Genomic DNA, 22,854 nt, shown 5'->3' with positions numbered 1-22,854 from the left:
ACCTTTATTGTAACAATTTACAAACGTCTATAAACGTCTTATGAGCGCTTTATAAACTGGTTATGAACCCTGCATAAACTCTCAACGTAAAGGGTAGCTACTGCAGCCTATCTTATCCAAACTGTCCACTATAAAGTAGAGACAGTTTGCTCTCAGCCTCTTTCAGATTGTTAACTTTCTGGCACTAGCTTTCTCTCAAAAAACTGCAGACTGTCCGCCCGACCAATCCCAGAACAGCGGAGTGGCGTCATAGCATCTGCAGTGCATTGAGATGAAAGGGAATGTTGAGGGCTGTGCTCAACTTCAAACCCAAGCCTGGCATCAAACAGCGAACCCTCAGATAAACCAAACAAACAGACCAGGGATCGCATAGAGGGAGGCGGCGCTGGAAGCGCATTTCAAAGGAGAATAACAACACAACCAGATCTCGACGCCTTGCACTTTGCAAACTCTTTGCATTTCCACATTTTAATGAGCCCTCTATCTTGTATGCAATTGTATCGACATGTAAGGTTATTGTCATATGATCATAATGACCTGTTTGTAGCAGTAGTGTCCACCCTGTGGTTGCGCTTTGATGTAGGCCTAGTGGCCGATCAGAGATCAGATTACATGCTTTAGATCGCAGCTATCCCTGCCTTTGATCTCCGCTCTGATTTTGTCTTCAATCCGGGGATTCTCCTGGACTGGAGTAGCGCAGTTGAGCAAAGAGCACATCGCATGGCTGGAATGGTCTGGAGACCTATGCAGAACGCACAGGAGTGGATATCTGTCTGAAACTACACTCATTCAGGCAGGGAAAGGACAACTAAAGAACCCACCAGACTACAGCAGCACATACCAGGTAAAACGTGCAGAGGGCTGCAGTTGTTTTGTAACCAATATGATTTTGAGACATTCAAAAAACTGAAACAATTAACACATATTTTGACTTTTGACAAGATCATTCTGTCATAGCCCTGGCTGGTTTGAGGAAGGATGAAGCATCATTGTCCTCGCTGAAAATATCAACTAGCTCATAAAAAACATTATTACAATGTTACAACATAGTTGAATATGTTGCAAAGCTGGTATGTTGTGTCTATGTTGTGATTGGTCACTATGTCAACCTGTTTGGAGGAAAGTGGCTGAGAACAAATATAATTTACCTGCTCATGAGTATTGTGGTAATTTTCACTGGCCATACATTGGGCTTTTTGACAGCAATCCGAGGTTCCACATTATTCCTTTATGTTTGTTTTTTGTTGTTGAACAGAGAAGAAATTCACATCTTCATTCTATATCTTTCTCTTTTCCAGAGTCATTCTGCAGTAGCCCCTAAAAATGGCCTTGATACCTGGGCACACCTGGTTATTTCTACTGACGTTACATGTAATATACTCATCTCTGGTGAGTTATTTCTGCTTTGAATTTACCCAACTAGTGTGATTCCAAGCTTTTGACAGGCCATTTATAGTCCGATCTGCGATCTGTAATGCCCACGTATAATAGACTCTGTAATAGTCTCCATTTTAAATGACTGTTGTCAGATCTGGCATGGACATCAATGTGTGGACGGACAGATATAGTAGTCTACATAGTTTGAAGAGTAAAAGCCAGTGGGTAGAATAGTGGCACTATTGTAGGGGGATTACGCTTGCTCTGGACTCAGTCCACATGATCTCTTACTGATGAAAGGCCTGATGAAACGCAGGAATCACTAGCTGTTCAGTATCAAATGATTATTCCCTCCCAGGTTCCTGTAACAGCGGAGGAGGAGACCAGAGAATGCAGGGAACAGGAGTACAAGGATCAGCTTGGGAACTGTAAACCCTGCAAGCAGTGCGACGCCGGGCAGGAGCTATCAAAGGTTTGGAGCCTAATAATGTATGCTATATAGACAGTAAAACTCAGACATCAATAAATGATGACCTCCTCATGAGTGCCCTTAAATGTACTGCACTTTACATACAGACTTTAAAAATCTGTGGAAAATGTAGTTGGCCCAATGATTCCATCTCAGTTGAACAAGTTTTTAGGATGCTTCATCACAGTTGAAAGGAAAACATTTATCACTGTTTCCCTTGATCTATAAAAAGGAAAGAGACTAAAACCATGATAATACTAGATACAACCAGACTACTTAAATCATGTTGTAACTTCCTAAACCTGAATAACCTCTGGATAAGATATACCCTTGGTAAAAAAAACACAGCTTTATTCTGAAAGACAACCGTTCATGAATAGAATGGATTTCAGTGTTTAGAATAGTGAATCTTATCAAGGGGACTGAGGTTATTTATGACTTCCTCTGTTTAATGGAGAAAAGGGCCAAATGGCTTTTGTAGAACACAGACCGCTCTTTAATCAGTCACACCCATACTTCGACCCTCTGTTGCTGAATGGATTCCATTGTTTTCCCCAAGTTCCCTGTCCAAGTTATTGTCTCCATTGTTTGATGGAAACCATGCATAAACGTGCTGTACAGTGAGAGGGGTATGCCTTTTACCACTATTCTTGCCAAAGACATGGTGCTCTGTGTGGGCTGTGTAGAAATGGGTTGGAAGGCCCTGAGCAACATTAGTTTAGCAATGCTTTCCCTCCTACCACTTAATCATATGCTCAACTAAGAACAGGTAAAAAACCTTCCATCTTATACTAAATTTCCCTCTCGTAAACATCTGTTGCACACATACTTGTCTACCAGTTTGCCTTTTATCTTGGTACACACAGACATGCAGTCAGTGGTGGTACGCTTCAGTGGGCCTCATGTTCCTCTGCCAGTTCAACAGTCATGAATACTGTGTGCCCTGGGGTCCTGGTTAATAATTGGCTGCCTCATTCATTCTAAGTGGTTGCGGGAAGCCATCTCACAGTGTAGGGAAGCTCCGAGCAGGTAAATAGTGCACCTCAGTGGGGAGACTTTTCTAATATGGAATGTAATTATACCAACTTCACAAACCTATTAGCTCTTCGTTCAGGGAAGTCCTTTATTAAAAAGTAGAACCCCCGGGCCACCGGTGGTTTCAAGTGACAGATATAGCTAATATACGATTCACTCTGACCCAAGTGGTCTCGACAACAACCGTCATTAAAGTTTTGACCAGGGCCCAGGAACTTGGAGAACGAACAGAGGATGGTATTTAACAAGCTTCCTGGCCTTGAGAGTCAGATTGTTGCGAGGTCTTCTGAGTATCACACAAATCAAATCAAATAACATTTTATTAGTCACATGCGCTGAATACAACAGGTGTAGACCTTACAGTGAAATGCTTACTTACGAGCCCCACAGCTCTCACTGGTGCACTGGTTTCTTCTGTCTATTAAATCCTCGAACGAAAGTTACAGAAGTCTTCACCTTGTCTTTCATCCAGCATTTCTTCACACTTGAGCAAATCTACAATTCCTAACAATACATACATACATGGAATTATCATATTTCATACAGTACATTATCTGGATGGGTCATACATACATTACAGTTATGTTGTTATACATAGCATTGTGATTAGGGCATACATTTGCTTATACAGTACGCTATTAGTCATACATATTTACAGTACAGTGCATACATACCATACAGTTGAAAGTCGGGAAGTTTTACATACACCTTAGCCAAATACATTTAAACTCAGTTTTTCACAATTCCTGACATTTAATCAGAGTAAAAATTCCCTGTCTTAGGTCAGTTAGGATTCACCACTTTATTTAAGAATGATAATGTCGGAATAATAGTAGAGATAATGATTTATTAATTCAGCTTTTTATTTCTTTCATCACATTCCCAGTGGGTCAGAAATTCACATACACTCATTAGTATTTGGTAGCCATTGCCTTAAATGTTTAACTTGGGTCAAACGTTTCGGGTAGCTCTTCACGAGCTTCCACAATAAGTTGGGTGAATTTTTGGCCCATTCTTCGCTGCCATACGCTGGTGTAACTGAGTCAGGTTTTGTAGGCCCTCCTTGCTCGCCACCACTTTTTCAGTTCTGCCACAAATGTTTCTATAGGATTGAGGTCAGGGCTTTGTGATGGCCATCCATACTCACTTGACTTTGTTGTCCTATAAGCCATTTTGCCTCAGCTTTGGAAGTATTGCTTGAGGTCATTGTCCATTTGGAAGACCCATTTGCGACACGAGCTTTAACTTCTGACTGATGTCTTGAGATGTTGCTTCAATAATCAACAATCATTTTTCTGCTCCATGATGCCACTCTATTTTGTGAAGTGCACCAGACCCCTCCTGCAGCCAAAGCACCACCCCACAACATGATGAGCTGCCAACAGCCCGTTCTTAACGGTCGGGATGGTGGTTCTTCGGACTTGCAAGCCTCCCCCTTTTTCCTCCTAACATACGATGGTCATCTATGGCCAAACAGTTTCTATTTTTGTTTCATCAGACCAGAGGACATTTCTCCAAAAGTACAATCTTTGTCCCATGTGGCAGTTGCAAACGTGTCCTAGTGACATTTAATTATTGAGCGTGGTTGTGTTTAGGGAGCACAGTGCTGGAGGGCGACCGGTGTTCAGGTGATATGTCTGTATATAGGACTATGTTTTTAGATCACTGATGGATTATACGTATTCTTTGTAATCTGCTTTCTCAGCATCTTACACAAGGGCCTTATGCTGAGTTAGTTCTGCGGTTGAGTTTGCACTTGTCGAGATGCTCTCGCAGGGCGAAAGTATCGTTACTTAAGGGCTTACGGAGATCAGAATGGTCTCCCTTCCTGAGCGGTAATGAGACGCTGCGGTGGCATCATGGTGTGGTTATATCCTTGCGTACTATTGTTTCTTGATAAGATTGAACGTGGTAGCAAGGCATGAAACGACCTTGTGGAGGTCTAGACAAATGGCTCTTGCGCTGATTTCTTTTGAAATTTTCCTCATGACTCGTGTCAAGACAGAGACGAGCATGAGTTTGAAGTGTCAACCTGAATAACATCCAAGTACATACCTCAAGTTTGAAACTCAAATTATGTCAATTACGTATCAGAAGCTTCCTAACGCATGACATAATCTCTCTGGAATTTTCCAAGCTGCTTTAAAGGCACAGTCAACTTACGTGTATTGTAAACTTCTAACCCATTGGAATTGTGATACAGTGAATTATAAAGTGAAATAATCTGTCTGTAAAGCATTTGTTGAAAATTACTTTTGTCATGCACAAAGTAGATGTCCTAACCGACTTGCAAACTATAAGTTTGTTAAGAAATTTGTGGAGTGGTTGAAAAAGAGCGAGTTTTAATGACTCCATACCTAAGTGATGTAAAACGGATCCAGACTGGTATCAAAACTGAGTAACATGACACGGTGGGGTTCAAAAAAGTATTTAGTCAGCCACCAATTGTGCAAGTTCTCCCACTTAAAAAGATGAGAGAGGTCTGTAATTTTCATCATAGGTACACTTCAACTATGACAGACAAAATGAGAAAGAAAATCCAGAAAATCACATTGTAGGATCTTTAATGAATTTATTTGCAAATTATGGTGGAAAATAATGGTGGAAAATAAGTACAGTTGAAGTCGGAAGTTTACATAGGCTACCCAAAACGTTTGACCCAAGTTAAACAATTTAAAGGCAATGCTACCAAATAGTAATTGAGTGTATGTGAACTTCTGACCCATTGGGAATGTGATGAAAGAAATAAAAGCTGAAATAAATCATTATCTCTACTATTATTCTGACATTTCACATTCTTAGAATAAAGTGGTGATCCTAACTGACCTAAGACAGGGAATTTTTACTAGGATTAAATGTCAGGAATTGTGAAAAACTGAGTTTAAATGTATTTGGCTAAGGTGTATGTAAACTTCCGACTTCAACTGTACATACATACGTACATACAGTACATACAGTACATACATACATACAGGAGTGACTGTCCCACATATAGTGCATGCATACTGGGAACTTTGCCATTGGCAAAGAGGCAACATGTCTTTGATTTGTAGACACTAGACATTGAAAGAGTGTGGCAGTGTGTGGGGAACGTTAGATGGCACACTGCATTAACAAACTCACATTGTTTTCCGAGCTTGTTCATTACTGGATCAGATGACTGGCCCCCCTGGAGACTCTTGTGATTCCCTGCTGYTCTCTCCCTGTCTGAACATGCTTTAACCCCAGCCAACCAGCTCTCTCTTTTCCCTCCACACAGCTCTACATCTGTGCTGTTTTGCTTGGCATTCTCACCAAAAACTAGATCTGGAGATAGGAGTAAAATGAGACGAGTAAGCACTGGCTTTTGTGCTCACTTTGAGGCTAGATCATCCTAAACCCATGGAAGTAATGACACACTTGAAAGCTAATTTGCCTATACCCATTAGCTCCATTTAAATGAGACTCCTGGCTGCATTATGTGATTCCTGGCTGCATCCCAAGATGACAGGATCTTTATTTATTTATTTTTATTTATTTTATTTTTTAAATTTTTTATCCCCTTTTCTCCCCAATTTTCGTGGTATCCAATCGCTAGTAATTACTATCTTGTCTCATCGCTACAACTCCCGTATGGGCTCGGGAGAGACGAAGGTCAAAAGCCATGCGTCCTCCGAAGCACAACCCAACCAAGCCGCACTGCTTCTTAACACAGCGCGCCTCCAACCCGGAAGCCAGCCGCACCAATGTGTCGGAGGAAACACCGTGCACCCGCCCCCCTCGGTTAGCGCGCACTGCGCCCGGCCCGCCACAGGAGTCGCTGGAGCGCGATGAGACAAGGATATCCCTACCGGCCAAACCCTCCTAAGCCCGGACGACCGCTATGCCAATTGTGCGTCGCCCCACGGACCTCCCGGTCGCGGCCGGCTGCGACAGAGCCTGGGCGCGAACCCAGAGACTCTGGTGGCGAGCTAGCACTGCGATGCAGTGCTCTAGACCACTGCGCCACCCGGGAGGCCCGACAGCATCTTTATTGTAAAAACAAAATGTGTTTCCATGCAATTATCTGAGATGTTTTCTCACATTAGACACCTGATCAGGTCAGGGTGTTGACCTTGTTTTGATCCTTTTATTAATGCAAAAAGACTGAAATCCAGATCATTTCTGGATGTTAAAGCACTGCCTGGGTGGAGAGGGGACAAGTTGGCTGAGTGCTACTTTTGTTCTGTGCCCTACCTGGCCTGTGTACGTGGCAGCCCCTCTCCTGCCATGCATTGCCACATGGACAGCGTCTTTGCCAGCGCACAGCTTGGTGGGATCAATCCTCCTAGGCCCCTCATCTGGAAGTGGGACGATGATCCTCCATCTAAAACCACTCTAAACAGCTCTGCTCTGACTGCTTTGCAGCGGATAGCCTTCCGTGGCGTGCACTAGGAGAAACTCAGGCTCCAGGGTTCAACATCATCCACAAATCTAAATTCAAACCGTATTCCTTCTCTCTGTTGTCATCACCCCCTCCCTCCCCCTCTCTCTCTCGCTCTCTCTCGCCTTTCACATGTTCCCTGCTCTGCTGGCGTGAAGGTCCTTATATGGAGAGCAACAAACAAACAGCTGCAGCCCTGCCCTAGCCCTCTGGCCAGAGCCCAGGTCCAATGTCGTCTCATTTGTTTGGCTGAAATGGCCAAATTCCTCTATCTTCTGCCCTGACTCTGTAGGGCCATAATGCAATCCCCTCTTTGCTTCCTTTTTTCTTTTCTTTGCCAGTCTGCCTAACCCCGGGCTCCTGTGCCACATTCCGTGCTACTGCATGCCCAGGCGGTGAAACGGGACACGGTCTAGGAGAGAAGTGCCCTGTTTGAATCTGACCTTCACGTTAATGATATATGAACCCCCCCCCGCGCCCCGCCTGGGAATGCAGTGTGGTAACAGTGGTTTAACAGTGGATGGGGGCAGCTGCTGCAGACAATAAAATGACTGATGTCATTCCAGCAGGGTCCTTTTACTTGGCGTGGGATGCGATGATCAGCAGGAATGTAAATGTTGCTATTACCATAGGAAATCAAGGTTGCCAGCCTCTGCGTGCCAAATAAATGCTATATAGTACCAAATAGGAATCACATTAACACTAGACCTACTACATACACCTCATTATATATTTTTAGACAGAACAGAAAAGGCTATATTCTCGTGTCTAGAGGAAAGCCATGAGAGTTTGTGCACAGGCTAGAATGAAAGGTAACCTGTGCATGGGAGAGAAAATAGAACTACTGGTACTCAGGCTGATTGGCAAAAACAATATAATGATATATATATATATATATTCTCGTGTCCCCATTTATTGAGGTGTACCCATGAATCCAATAGTAAACAGATACACGCAGGTTATATAGATAATATATTCAGGGTGATAATATATCCAATATGGGTCTAGTAATATTGCCATTTTGGATTCGCTATAGGGGTTAAAGCCTGACAACTAAGCTGGTTCCATATTAGATCACTCATTCAGTAATGAGATGCTGTGCTTTTTAAGTGCAGGTCCCATTGTAGAGACCAGGAGAGGTTTTCAACTTCTTACGCTTGTGCACCTCTCCATAATCCCTGCCCCCAGCTAACTGAAGCGTTGCCTACATACACTGGCCTCTCAATCACCAGGACACTCACTGAGTTGTTCCAGAAAGAACCAATCACACAAAAACCCAGCAATAAACTTGCAATAATACAACAGTGGGTGTCCCCGAGGGCCTTTTATCATTCAAATACTTGGCCATTCTGGGGCCTGCAGCGGAAGGCCCCTCATTGATTCTGAGAGAGTCAGAGGGATTATTGCCAGTGTAAAATGGACTCTCAAAAGATTCGGACCATTGTTCCCTTACGATCTTGGAAGCCAAGATCATTCTTTAATTCTAGACACCCTGGTATCCCACATTCAGAGCCTTTCTCCAGCTGCAACCCAGCCCCACCTCTCACCCGGGGGATTTCTCCTGTTAATCCCTCCAGGAATGTGGCTTTGGTTACGGAGAGGATGCCAGGTGCGTGTCCTGCAGAAGCAACCGCTACAAAGAGGACCGGAGCCTGCAGAAGTGCAAGCCCTGCCTGGACTGTGGCCTGAACAACCGCTTCCAGAAGGCCAACTGTTCCACCACCAGCAATGCTGTGTGCGGAGACTGTCTGCCCGGGTGAGGGACGGGCTTAATCTCTTACAACTACTCTACTTCTACTACTAGTGAACTACTGCTCTGTTACTACAGATAATGGTCAAAGTATTGGTTCATTACCTCATACAATCAATTAAGCAGATTTATGAGAACTTTCATAATAATTCAATGCTATGTTGTGTTTAACAGGTTTTACAGGAAAACTAAGCTGAGCGGATTCCAAGATATGGAGTGCATACCATGTGGGGACCCTCCACCTCCATATGAGCCACACTGTGAGCACTCACACTCTCTTGTGTAACATCAGTTTATGAGTACTATCTGTAGCTTGAATGAGAAGTTGAGAACATCATTAATTGAGAAAACTATTGAACTCCATGCTAAAAGTACAGCCAAGACCCCAAGAACATGTCAGGCCATAAAGCCATAACAAAACACACATTTTTTTTAGCCTTTATTTAACTAGCAAAGTCAGTTAAGAACAAATTCACATACTGTACATCTAAAACATGCCATCACAAGGCCCTTAGAGTAATCAGAACCACAACCCCAATGGGTGTAGAAAATCATAGCTCATACAGTAAAGTCTCATTGAGCCAGCCAACTATGTTTATTGCTCAAATAAATGCTTAGTTTTACAACCAGGCCCAGAAATGTTGACATGGATACTGCTAGCATAATAGTCGGTCTTGCCAGAACTGGATTATTTTAGCTGGGACCATACAATACGACCCATCATCATCGCTCCATTCTCATGGACTGCTGAAAACCTCTTAAGTTAACGTCTCCATCCACATATTTCAAGACAAAAAGGACCTGCAATGTTTCGAAATACACTATATATACAAAAGTATGTGGACACCCCTTCAAATGAGTGGATTTGGCTATTTCAGTCACACCCGTTGCTGACAGGTGTATAAAATCGAGCACACAGCCATGCAATCTCCATAGACAAACATTGGCAGTAGAATGGCCTTTTTTAAATTTATTTTTATTTCACCTTTATTTAATCAGGTAGGCCAGTTGAGAACAAGTTATCATTTACAACTGCGACCTGGCCAAGATAAAGCAAAGCAGTGCGACAAAAACAACAACACAAAGTTACACATAAACAAACGTACAGTCAATAACACTAAATAAAATTAAAATAGAAACATCTATGTACAGTGTGTGCAAATGTGGAAGAGTAGGGAGGTAATAAATAGGCCCTAGAGGCAAAATAATTACAATTTAGCATTAATACTGGAGTGATAGATGTGCAGATGATGAATGTGCAAGTAGAGATACTGGGGTGCAAAAGAGTAAGAAGGTAAGTAATAATATGGGGATGAGGTAGTCAGTCGGGTGTGCTATTTACAGATTGGCTGTGTACAGGTACAGTGATCGGTAAGCTGCTCAGACAGCTGATGCTTAAAGTTAGGGAGGGAGATATAAGACTCCAGCTTCATAGATTTTTGCAATTCGTTCCAGTCATTGGCAGCAGAGAACTGGAAGGAAAGGCGGCCAAAGTAAGTGTTGGCTTTGGGGATGACCAGTGCAATATACCTGCTGGAGCGCGTGCTACGAGTGGGTGTTGCTATGGTGACCAGTGAGCTGAGATAAGGCGGGGCTTTACCTTGCAAAGACTTATAGATGACCAGGAGCCAGTGGGTTTGGCGACAGATTTGTAGTGAGGGCCAGCCAACGAGAGCATACAGGTCGCAGTGGTGGGTAGTATATGGGGCTTTGGTGATAAAACGGATGGCACTGTGATAGACTACATCCAGTTTGCTGAGTAGAGTGTTGGGGGCTATTTAGTAAATGACATCGCCGAAGTCAAGGATCGGTAGGATAGTCAGTTTTACGAGGGTATGTTTGGCTGCATAAGTGAAGGAGGCTTTGTTGCGAAATAGGAAGCCGATTCTAGATTTAATTTTGGATTGGAGATACTTCATGTGAGTGGAAGGAGAGTTTACAGTCTAACCAGACACCTAGGTATTTGTAGATGTCCACATATACTAGGTCAGAACCGTCCAGAGTAGTGATGTTAGTCAGGCGGGAGGGTGCGGGCAGCAATCGGTTGAAGAGCATGCACTTAGTTTTACTTGCATTTAAAAGCAGTTGGAGGCCACGGAAGGAGTGTTGTATGGCGTTGAAGCTCGTTTGGAGGTTTGTTAGCACAGTGTCCAAAGAAGGGCCAGAAGTATACAGAATGGTGTCGTCTGCGTAGAGGTGGATCAGAGAATCACCAGCAGCAAGAGCGGCATCATTGATATATACAGAGAAAAGAGTCGGCCCGAGAATTGAATCCTGTGGCACCCCCGTAGAGACTGCCAGAGGTCCGGACAACAGGCCCTCCGATTTGACACACTGAACTCTATCTGAGAAGTAGTTGGTGAACCAGGCGAGGCAGTCATTTGAGAAGCCAAGGCTGTTGAGTCTGCCAATAAGAATACGGTGATTGACAGAATCGATAGCCTTGGCCAGGTCGATGAAGACGGCTGCACAGTACTGTTTTTTATCGATTGCGGTTATGATATAGTTTAGGACATTGAGCATGGCTGAGGTGCACCCATGACCAGCTCAGAAACCAGATTGCATAGTGGAGAAGGTACGGTGGGATTCGAAATGGTCGGTGATCTGTTTATTAACTTGGCTTTCGAAGATTTTAGAAAGGCAGGGCAGGTTGGATATAGATCTATAACAGTTTGGGTCTAGAGTGTCTCCCCCTTTGAAGAGGGGGATGACCACGGCAGCTTTTCAATCTTTGGGGATCTCAGACGATACGAAAGAGAGATTGAATAGACTAGTAATAGGGGTTGCAACAATTTCGGCGGATAATTTTAGAAAGAGAGGGTCCAGATTGTCTAGCCCAGGTGATTTGTAGGGTTCCAGATTTTGCAGTTCTCTCAGAACCTCAGCTGTCTGGATTTGGGTGAAGGAGAAGCGGTGGGGGGGCAAGTTTCTGCAGGGGATGCCAGCCGTTGAAAAATGCTTATTGAAATTATCGTAGATTTATCAGTGGTGAGAGTGTTTCCTATCCTCAGTGCAGTGGGCAGCTGGGAGGAGGTTCTCTTATTCTCCATGGACTTTACAGTGTCCCAAAACTTTTTGGAATTAGTGCTACAGGAAGCAAATTTCTGTTTGAAAAAGATAGCCTTAGCTTTCCTAACTGACTGAATATATTGGTTCCTGACTTCCCTGAAAAGTTGCATATCGTGGGGGCTATTCGATGCTAATGCAGAACGCCACAGGATGTTCTTGTGCTGGTCAAGGGCAGTCAAGTCTGGGGTGAACCAAGGGCTATATCTGTTCTTAGTTCTACATTTTTTGAATGTGGCATGCTTATTTAAGATGGAGAGGAAAGCACTTTTGAAGAGCAACCAGGCATCTGCTACTGACGGGATAAGGTCAATATCCTTCCAGGATACCCGGGCCAGGTCAATTAGAAAGGCCTGCTCGCTGGTGTTTTAGGGAGCGTTTGACAGTGATGAGGGGTGGTCATTTGACCGCGGACCCAGTATGCACGCAGGCAATGAGGCAGTGATCGCTGAGATCCTGGTTGAAGACAGCAGAGGTGTATTTAGAGGGCAGGGTCGTCAGGATGATATCTAAGAGGGTGCCCATGGTTACGGATTTAGGGTTGTACCTGGTAGGTTCCTTGATGATTTGTGTGAGATTGAGGGCATCTAGCTTAGATTGTAGGACGGCCGGGGTGTTTAAGCATGTCCCAGTTTAGGTCACCTAGCAGTACGAACTCTGAAGATAGATGGGGGGCGATCAATTCACATATGGTGTCCAGGGCACAACTGGGGGGCGAGGGGGGTTTATAACAAGCGGAAATGGTGAGAGACTTGTTTCTGGAAAGGTGGATTTTTAAAAGTAGAAGCTCAAATTGTTTGGGCACAGACCTGGATAGTATGACAGAACTCTGCAGGCTATCTCTGTAGTAGATTGCAACTCCGCCCCCTTCGGCAGTTCTATCTCGTCGGGAAATGTTATAGTTAGGGCTGGAAATTTCAGGATTTTTGGTGGCCTTCCTAAGCCAGGATTCAGACATCATTTTCTGGAATTTCCCAAGCTGTTTAAAGGCACAGTCAACTTAGTGTATGTAAACTTCTGACCCAATGGAATTGTGATACAGTGAATTATAAGTGAAATAATCTGTCTGTAAACAACTGTTGGAAAAAAGACTTGTGTCATGCACAAAGTAGATGTCCTAACCGACTTGCCAAAACTATAGTTTGTTAACAAGAAATTTGTGGAGTGGTTGAAAAACTAGTTTTAATGACTCCAACCTAAGTGTATGTAAACTTCCGACTTCAACTGTATCTTCAGAGAGGACGTTCTTAAACTATGTAGTGCAATTTGCTAGCACTTTCTATGTATCCACGGAGGTCTATTAAGCATTTCTTAAAGGGGGTTTTGTTCATAAAGCAGTGTATTTAATTCCAGTAGGCCACTACTACATCTCATTAGCCACCTTTTTCCGGCCATTACCAGTGGTTAAGTATAGCCTTATGATTTTCGTGCACTCACACAGAGAGAGTGGGCTAGCTAACTTATACCTTTGGTAATTGAGTGTGACTTCCTGATGCTTGTGGAGGCCACAGCTGTTCCTTGAGAAGGTTTGGCAGCCTGTGTGTATGAGCCGTCCAGCCAGGTCTAGCACCCCTCTGTTAGATAAATGAAGACGTCTCCAGGATATCAGACAACTTGAACTCACAAACTCAGTTTACATTTGCTCTTCCTGGAGATGTAAAATTGTTTGCTCAAATGTAGTATGTAAAGCTGTGTCCCACCCTCAATATGAGGTAGTTTTATTACTACCATTACTACCAAAATATTGATTTTCAAGCAATAACTATAAAGCATGCAGTATTAGTAAGAGAGTCTACATATGACTAAACTATATGTAATCACTCTGAACATGGGCCTTGGGACATCTAAGCTATGCCTGCCTGCCTGCCTGCCTGCCTGCCTGCCTGCCTGCCTGCCTGCCTGCCTGCCTGCCTGCCTGCCTGCCTGCCTGCCTGCCTGCCTGCCTGCCTGGCTGGCTGGCTGGCTGGCTGGCTGGCTGGCTGGCTGGCTGTTTGGCTGGCTGGCTGGCTGTCTGGCTTGCCATTTTGATTGCAGAGGCCCATGAAACAAAATGGCCATTGTGTCCCAGAGAGAGCAAAGCTGGTAGTTACGACAGGGAGTCTTCCAAATGTTTGAAAGTCTTGAACTCTCTTCCTCTAGTGTTATCTTGTGGAGGGTGGTGAAAACTTAAAGGGCAGATCATTCCAGCCATACTGGCTCTGGGCTAAGCTGCAGCTGTGCAGGATGGCACTTCCGTCTCCCAGCCAGTTTCTGGAGCAAAGTAAAAATGAGATTGTGTTTAATGGACTCCTTCAGTCGCTTTAATGTATTTCCTCTGCTGTTGTTTTTATCTGTGTCATGGTAGAGTTGTATTAGTTGTCTGGCGAGAGGCCGACCATATTCCCCCAAATCCCCCCTCTCCCCAGCTCCAGAAACGTTTCGCCATTTTTACTCATTCCAAACAGATTTACGCCAAAGTCAAATGGGAATTTAGTCTGTTGGTTTGGTAATAGAAAAAACAATCATTGCTTTGGCTATAAGCTGTTTTTTGTTCTACTCCCTGACATTCCTTTTATATAAGTTGGAAGCTTAACTGTCAGATAAATATTTTTTGGCACTTCAAATCAAATCAATTCAAAATGTATTTGTCACATGTGCCAAATACAACAGGTGTAGACCTTACAGTGAAATGCTTACTTACAAGCCCTTAACACTTTTTTTCTTAAAACTGCATTGTTGGTTAAGTATTTACAAAAATAAACTGAAGTAAAAAAAATTGCTACTAATTAAGGATCAACAATAAAATAACAGTAGCGAGGCTATATACAGAGGGTACCGGTACAGAGTCAATGTGCGGGGGCACCGGTTAGTCAAGGTAATTGAGGTAATATGTACATGTAGGTAGATGTAAAGTGACTATGCATGGATAATAAACAGAGAGTAGCAGCAGCGTAAAAATGGGGGAGGGTGGGACAATGCAAATAGTTCGGGTAGCCATTTGATTAGCTGTTCAGGAGTCTTATGGCTTGGGGGTAGAAGCTGCTAAGAAGCCTTTTTGGACCTAAACACCGGTACCGCTTGTCATGCGGTAGCAGAGAGAACATTTGGACCTAGACTTGGCGCACCCGTACCGCTTGCCGTGCGGTAGCAGAGAGAACATTCTATGACTGGGGAGGCTGGAGTCTTTGGCAATTTTTTGGGCCTTCCTCTGACACTGCCTGGTATAGAGGTCCTGGATGGCAGGAAGCTTGGCCCCAGTGATGTACTGGGCCGTACGCACTACCCTCTGTAGTGCCTTGAAGTCGGAGGCCGAGCAGTTGCCATACCAGGCGATGATGCAATCAGTCAGGATGCTCTCCTTGGTGCAGCTGTAGAATTTTTTTTTTTTTAATTTAATTTTACCTCCTTTTCTCCCCAATTTTCGTGGTATCCAATTGCTAGTAATTACTATCTTGTCTCATCGCTACAACTCCCGTACGGGCTTGGGAGAGACGAAGGTCGAAAGCCATGTGTCCTCCGAAACACAACCCAACCAAGCCGCACTGCTTCTTAACACAGCGCGCCTCCAACCCGGAAGCCAGCCGCACCAATGTGTCGGAGGAAACACCGTGCACCTGGCTCCCTTGGTTAGCGCGCATTGCGCCCGGCCCGCCACAGGAGTCGCTGGAGCGCGATGAGACAAGGATATCCCTACCGGCCAAACCCTCCCTAACCCGGACGGCGCTAGGCCAATTGTGCGTCGCCCCACGGACCTCCCGGTCGCGGCCGGCTGCGACAGAGCCTGGGCGCAAACCCAGAGTTCGCGCCCAGGTGCAGTGCCCTAGACCACTGCGCCACCCGGGAGGCCAGCTGTAGAACTTTTTGAGGATCTGAGGACCCATGCCAAATCGATTCAGTCTCCTGAGGGGGAATAGGCGTTGTCGTGCCCTCTTCACGACTGTCTTGCTTTGTTTGGACCATGATAGTTTGTTGGTGATGTAGGCACCAAGGAACTTGAAGCTCCCAACCTGCTCCAATACAGCCCCGTTGATGAGAATGGGGGCGTGATCGGTCCTCCTTTTTCTGTAGTCCACAATCATCTCCTTTGTCTTGATCACATTGAGGGAGAGGTTGTTATCTTGGCACCACATGGCCAGGTCTCTGACCTCCGACCTATAGGCTGTCTCATCGTTGTCGGTGATCAGGCCTACCAGTGTTGTGTCGTCTGCAAACTTAATGATGGTGTTGGAGCCGTACTTGGCCATATCTCAAACCAGGATTTCACAGCATACACAAAAGGAAGTCAGTTCAATTTTGTTTGAAGCAATCCGATGCAAATTCCACAAGCGTGCAGGTCAGCCTGTTGAAAGACAATGCAGACTCTTTTCATCTCTTCATACAACTGTAACACTTTTCCTAGAGATAGGGCCTGTGGCCAGGGCTACTCAAGACCCTAAAACTCATGACCCGACTGATATCCATCCTCATTTCTCTCAATTTGTTTATCTCATTTCTCTTTATCTCAACCTTTCATTTCTTCTACTTTCCTCACTTCAAAGGTCCATGCCATGTCTCCTAACCACTGACTGTAAAAAAGTACAGCGTTAGCAGCATGCAGGAAATTATCTAGATTGATTTGCAAACCAACGCATGCCAAATGAGAGTGGTCAATCCTTAAAATCAACTCCACCAAAACAAAGTCACTCAAGAGCCAATCAAGACTTGACATGTGACGTGTTTACGCTCAGAGCAACAAAACTCCTCACCACTGCCGTAATCATGTATCCTTGCAAATGTATAAAACCACAACTGCATAGCAATGCTAGTTTGCTTTTCTTGCAACACTAAAAGGGGTGTTGGCTGTATTTATGATAGGAAGATCTGTTTAGCCTAAGACAAACTCTTGGTTGTGGAGGGCTCATACCTCTTTGGCAATGGGAAGTCATTCCAGTAAAAATCTCCAAAGTTTCACAAGTGATGTATGCAGATGGGGTCACCATTCGTTTTCAGAAGGGGCCATTCATACTTCCCACTTGGCAAAAACTGGTGGAATCAACATTGTTTCCACATCATTTCAACCCAAAAAAGGAATGTGATGATGTTGAATCAATGTGGAAAACTGATTTGAAAAAAGTTATCAATGCAAGAGAATTTATATTTCTTTCACCTTACCTTACCATTTTTTGTTGATTTCAAAACAAGATGTTGAACTGACGTATGTGCCCAGTGGGTTGGTGGTTCCCTGTCTCTTTGTGGCCTGTCATACATAAGGCCATGGCTTTAAGTTTGGCATTCCTAAAAGTCAACAGGGAGAGAGGAGAGCATATATCAAAACAAGCAGTTTATTGGCAGAGTGCGGTGGGTTGATACGATCAGCAAGTGAGGTCTCCTCAATGGGCCAGCCTTAATCTGTGTTTTCTGCAGCTGTCTGGGAGTGATAAGGGCTGCCACTGGGCTGGGGTGTGGGGAAGACACAGCTGGTTGCAGAGGGGAGTGAGGAGGGCTGACTGGATCAGAGGCGGGACGGCTTTGACATTGGGTCTCAACAACTGTACAGTGGAAGAAAAAGTCTGAGAGGGTGTCTGCACCATGGTGAGAAAATGATGTGCCTTGCTTGTGTAAGCATGGGTGTAGGTGTAAGCATGGGTTTAGGTGTTCAGTCAAATCTTTCAGCAAGTCATTTTGGATTATTTTGATAGACGACGTTCCAAAATGTTGATAGGAAGCACATTCCAAAGATGTTTTTTCAAGTTGTTTGATTTAGTGGAGAATGTTACTGTATCCTCACAAAATCATGTCAACCTATATCAAGTTTTATTCCGCTATATAAACTGCTTCGTGTAATTGATGTATTTTCCTTGATGTGAGCAGTGCACTCCTGTTGACTCAATTGTCAAAACTGTTAGAAAACGGCACTTGGTTTCTGTCATAACAGTTTTGAAGACCTACAGTATCTCCTCTGAAACGTCCTAATCTTGTTTTAATAAGCCGTTATCACCTGTTTGTTTACAATGAAATATTTAAATGCTTATTTATTTAGCCCCCCGGGTCAAACTGAAATTTTAAGCTTCGCTGGCAGTTTGGGATTTTTTTCTTCCTCAGATGGAATGTACAAATACCCTTATCCCCTATCCTCTATCCCGCTGGAATATAAAACCATTGGCCAATGCTAAAGTAATGTTTACATTGCATAACAAAGGGCTCTTGAATTTGAAAAGGCCAAACTCACTTTGCTTTATGATTTATGTACTAAAAAGCTAACAGCGATTGAAGGGGCCTATTGAAAAAGATTTTTCAAATTAAAAAGATGTTAAACAGATCTCACACAATAACTAGTTTCTCTAGCGAGTAGCCAGTCACTTTTTCATAGTAGGAAAATTATTACTTTAGGTATTTTGTTTGTTCTCTATGTAAACCTACACTCCAACTATGCACAGGTCACAACTCACTTTAAATTCTATAAGAATGTCATTGTTGTGATGAGGGAGAGTAAAATTTACCAAAAATTACAATCACAGATAATACAATCATACTTCTGTTGCTTGTTGAAATAATATCAGTGGCCTTATTGGACGTGTTTACCTTATGACTAGACATTTGTCATGTACCAAATTATTCCTCAACAAAGTTTGTTTGCTTTGTTGAGGAATTAAGCAGATAGTTATATCCGATAAAGAATCATTACATTTTAGTCATTGAATCATAATTTAGCATAAGGAGATTGTATCTAATTTGTTATGACATCTGGCACATTAAGCCCTGATGTTCCATATTTGTGGGAAAGTGTTTAATGAGAAGCTGTCCTCAAGGCCAGGTTCCTTGATGTGAGAGTGTGTGAACAGTTTGGGGTGGGGAGCCTAGACAGTGACATCAGATTTCCCTGGGGGCTAGCCTAGGACAGCGGCAGCAGTTGCAGTAATGGGATAAACACACATGCACAAATGTGCGCACACACATACACACCAGGCTTGTTTCAAACGTCTGGCCAGACTGTACAGACTTAATGATGGGCTGTCTGACTGGCATGAGAGGGCCTTGGGGTAGGGGGAAGAATGACTGTAATAACTCATCCTCTGGAGGAGAACTCATCCTCTGGAGGGAGAACGAGCGAGAGAGAGAATCTACTCCAGGCTTTCTTCTTTGAGCCTCTGTCTCCTTGGAGGACTCAGTGGGTCAAAGACAGCTACTACATGCCAATAATAAACATAGACCTAGAAAGGAGACATAATTCAGGTGTAGAAAAATACTTGTTTTCAATTATGGCCAGATTGTACTAGCAAGGTTATGACACAGTCGACTCTAAAATGTAGTCGTTCTCAAACTAGACAGTTCAAAAAACATATTTTATTTTCCTTTTTACAACTTCGCTTGTAAATTCCCATGTTATTATGTCAGAAGCACTACAGTGGGGACGTTTGTTGATCATATTGACCGTCTCCATCTCTGCCCCTGCAGGCAGCGGGCGGGTGAACCTGGTCCCCATCCCCCCGGTGGTGACCAGCCCTCGGGACATGGCCCTGGCAGCAGTCATCTGCAGCGCTCTGGCCACCGTGCTGCTGGCCCTACTCATCCTCTGTGTCATCTACTTCAAGAGACAGCTGCTGGAGAAGAAGCCCAGCGGTGAGTGACCAACTTGAGCTTGAAAGAAGTTATTACAATGTTGTGGAAATCTCAGTGCAGCATTGGGACCAACAGGTGGCTTTGCTATTGAAATATATACTTGTTTAGGGTCTCCATTATGAAAGTGTATTTTTGCCTCAGCATCTCTAAGGTCCCAGGACAGTRCATACAGTGGAGCAGAGTTGTCCTGCCTGGACCGACGGAGGCTTCGTGATTTCCCTCAGCGCCCATGCTGCCAATGTCACCACGGGCCAGGCCACACCTGTGGTAGGTCCTATTACTGGTGGGCTTCTACATTCACATCACTCTTTATGAGCCTTGGTTCTCAAGCCGGTCACTCTGTCAAGTTGTGTGGAGTCTTTGACTGTATCACTATGGTACTGGCATCGCTATATGCTGAGGCTTCTTGGCAAGGTCATCCATGCTTTCTGATGGTTGGTGGTCGGTACACGTTTTTTCCTGTGTGATCTCCAGGCCCAGTGCACCTGATCCCCTCCCTGTGCTGTGATGAAATCTGCAGTCTGGGCCGGAGCAGAGACACCAGCCCCTTCCAGTCCCAGATCAGCCTCAACGAGGGGTGAGGAGCATGACACAACACCACTCACCTCACCTCCACTCAACCACCATTAATTAACCACCGATCTACATCATTTAACATTGTTCAACACCATACACCACCATATTTCATCAACACCAATCAACATATATTCTAGTACATGGGTGCCCAAATATGACAGTCAAAATAACCAGTAACAAGTACAGCAACTGATATTGCTTGACATCATGTCTCCTGGATTCCCAGAAAGACCTAGAAGTATAGACAGACATATACAGTAAACCATTTCTGTGGTGGATAATGTTTGCGAAACCAAACAACATTCCTTTACACACCTCTGGTTCAGAACAGGAAGAGAAAGACGGACAAGGCCAAAAACAATCTTGTTATGGTGTTAACTTTGGGTCTGTTTGGGAGATTACTGTCAGAGAAGTGCCTCCCTGGGACTGTGGTTGGATCATTACAGCTGGGACTGGGAGAGATTTATGATGCTGACACGGCCTCCATTTTGCCCTACAGATGTGGCGTGAACCCCTGTGAGGAGAATGTTCTGGCCTATCTGAAAGCCTATCCAGAGCCCTGCATCTCCAGAGAGGCCGACGAGACATGGCCGCTCATGCAGAACCCCGGCTGTGTCGAAAGCTTGGGATCACCCTGCTGCAACCGAGAGGAAGAGGGTGAGGAAGACGAGGAAGAAGAAGAGGAGGGGTGCAGGTCAAGTGAGGACACACAGGAGAAATCAACTGAACAGGCTAGACAGAGCCAGGAGAAGACTGGTGCCCTGACAGAGGTCCTCCTTCCAAAGCAGCAGCCATCTACACTGGAAGGTCAGTGGTGTCTTGCTGTACTGTATGAACTTTAATGCAGACACACACAGAATGATCCTCTACAGTTTGAAATTGAGCGATGCTTGGTGTATAACATACTTCAGATGCTCACTTAGGGTAAGCTTTCCCAGTAGTTATACATGAACCAAAGCCAATGAGCGATTAACAAACACAGTAACACACTATTCTTCACTTTGTCAAGAAAAGAGGAAAGTATATGAGTGCAAACACTATTAAGTAAAGAAGAATCACTGCTTCTCCTTCCCCTCAAAAACGATTTAGAATTCTTCTGCATAGCATACCTGTTTAATATGAAATTGGAACGATAAGAAATGGTTTAGTCCATTAAAACAGATACACATTATTTATGGAAAAAGCTTCAGTGTATCTGTCAAATGGAGCTTCAAAGCCAATACAGATTGTCTGAACTGATGGAATCCAGTGAGTGAGCTCAGAGTAGAGCAGTAGAAGCCACAGCAAAACACAGTCAAGTAGAAAGCTACAACACAGAAGCATCAGGACAGAGGAGACATTCTGTGTCCTAACAGCATAGTTCAAACACACACACGCATACACTTATTTTACCACAACTGTTGCACTCCCTTTGATTGGCAGGGACAGTGTTGTGTCCATGGAAACTGGAACTAGTCAGAAGCAAAGAAAGGGCCAGGCAGCGATCCCAGCTGAGCTTTCTGATGTTGGGACTCGGTCCCTGCCTGACCTATGTTAGGTAGATAGATTACTAATGACCGTGTGTGCTTTTCTCCTCTCTCTTTTTCCAGGATGACATGGATTTATTTGGCTCGTGTTCCACCCTTGAACCGCCCTGGACCTGAAAACAGTCCAGAAAGATCCCGTTTCAGATTACACTAGCCCACAGACCAATTCCCAAAAAGTGTGTGGTACACAATCTCTTTCAAGCGGTTTGTGACCCACAACCTTCCGTCACACATCTGAAGGGACTATGTACAGTGCTGTGAAAAAGTATTTGCCCCCTTTCTAATTTTGCATATTTTTTATACTAAATGTTATCAGATCTTCAACCAAAACCTAATATTAGATAAAGGGAACCTAAGTGAACAAATAACACAGCAATCACATACTTATTTCATAAATAAAGTTATGCAACACCCACTGCCCCTGTGTACAGTAAAGCATCCCCAAACCATCACACTACCACCACCATGCTTGACCGTTGGTATAAGGTTCTTACTGTGAAATGCAGTGTTTGGTTTTTGCCAGGCATAATGGGACCGATGTTGTCTAAAAAGTTATACTTTTGACTCATCTGTCCAGAGAACAAGAGTCTTGATGATCATCCAGGTGCTTCTTAGCAAACTTGAGTCAACTTTTTGGACAAGATGGGTTCCATTATGTCTGGCGAAAACCAAACACTGCATTCCACAGTAAGAACCTCATACCAACGGTGTTGGTAGTTTGATGGTTTGGGGATGCTTTGCTGCCTCAGGACCTGGACGACTTGCCTTAATAGAAGGAACCATGAATTCTGTTCTGTATCAGAAAATTCTACAGGAGAATGTCAGGCCATCCGTCTGTGAGCTGAAGCTGCAGCTGGGTCATGCAGCAAGACAACGATCCAAGACACACAATCAAGTCCACATGAAAATGGTTAGAAAGCAACACATTTGAAGTTTTGGAATGGCCTAGTCAAAGTCCAGACCTAATCCCAATTGAGATGTTGTGGCAGGACTTGAAACGAGCAGTTCATGCTTGAAAACCCACAAATGTCGCCGAGTTAAAGCAGTTCTCCATGCAGGAGTGGGCCAAAATTCC

At 44.1% G+C, this 22,854-nt stretch overlaps 1 protein-coding gene across 1 annotated transcript; it reads left to right on the top strand.

Moving 5' to 3' along the window:
- The first annotated feature begins 286 nt into the window (after positions 1–286).
- LOC111949603 (tumor necrosis factor receptor superfamily member 19) lies at positions 287–22,848 on the top strand. Its single transcript, XM_023966912.2, has 10 exons — positions 287–844; positions 1,299–1,389; positions 1,736–1,849; positions 8,861–9,039; positions 9,208–9,293; positions 19,513–19,677; positions 19,819–19,944; positions 20,152–20,254; positions 20,753–21,060; positions 21,843–22,848. The coding sequence occupies exons 2-10, from the start codon at positions 1,324–1,326 to the stop codon at positions 21,845–21,847; spliced, it is 1,152 nt and encodes a 383-aa protein (XP_023822680.1). The 5' UTR covers positions 287–844; positions 1,299–1,323; the 3' UTR covers positions 21,848–22,848.
- Positions 22,849–22,854: the final 6 nt, after the last annotated feature.

Source organism: Salvelinus sp. IW2-2015, linkage group LG22 (genome assembly GCF_002910315.2).
Source record: "Salvelinus sp. IW2-2015 linkage group LG22, ASM291031v2, whole genome shotgun sequence".
Lineage (NCBI taxonomy): Eukaryota > Metazoa > Chordata > Actinopteri > Salmoniformes > Salmonidae > Salvelinus > Salvelinus sp. IW2-2015.
The sequence above is the reverse complement of the archived record's forward strand: the minus strand, read 5'-3'. Positions and strand labels throughout refer to the sequence as shown.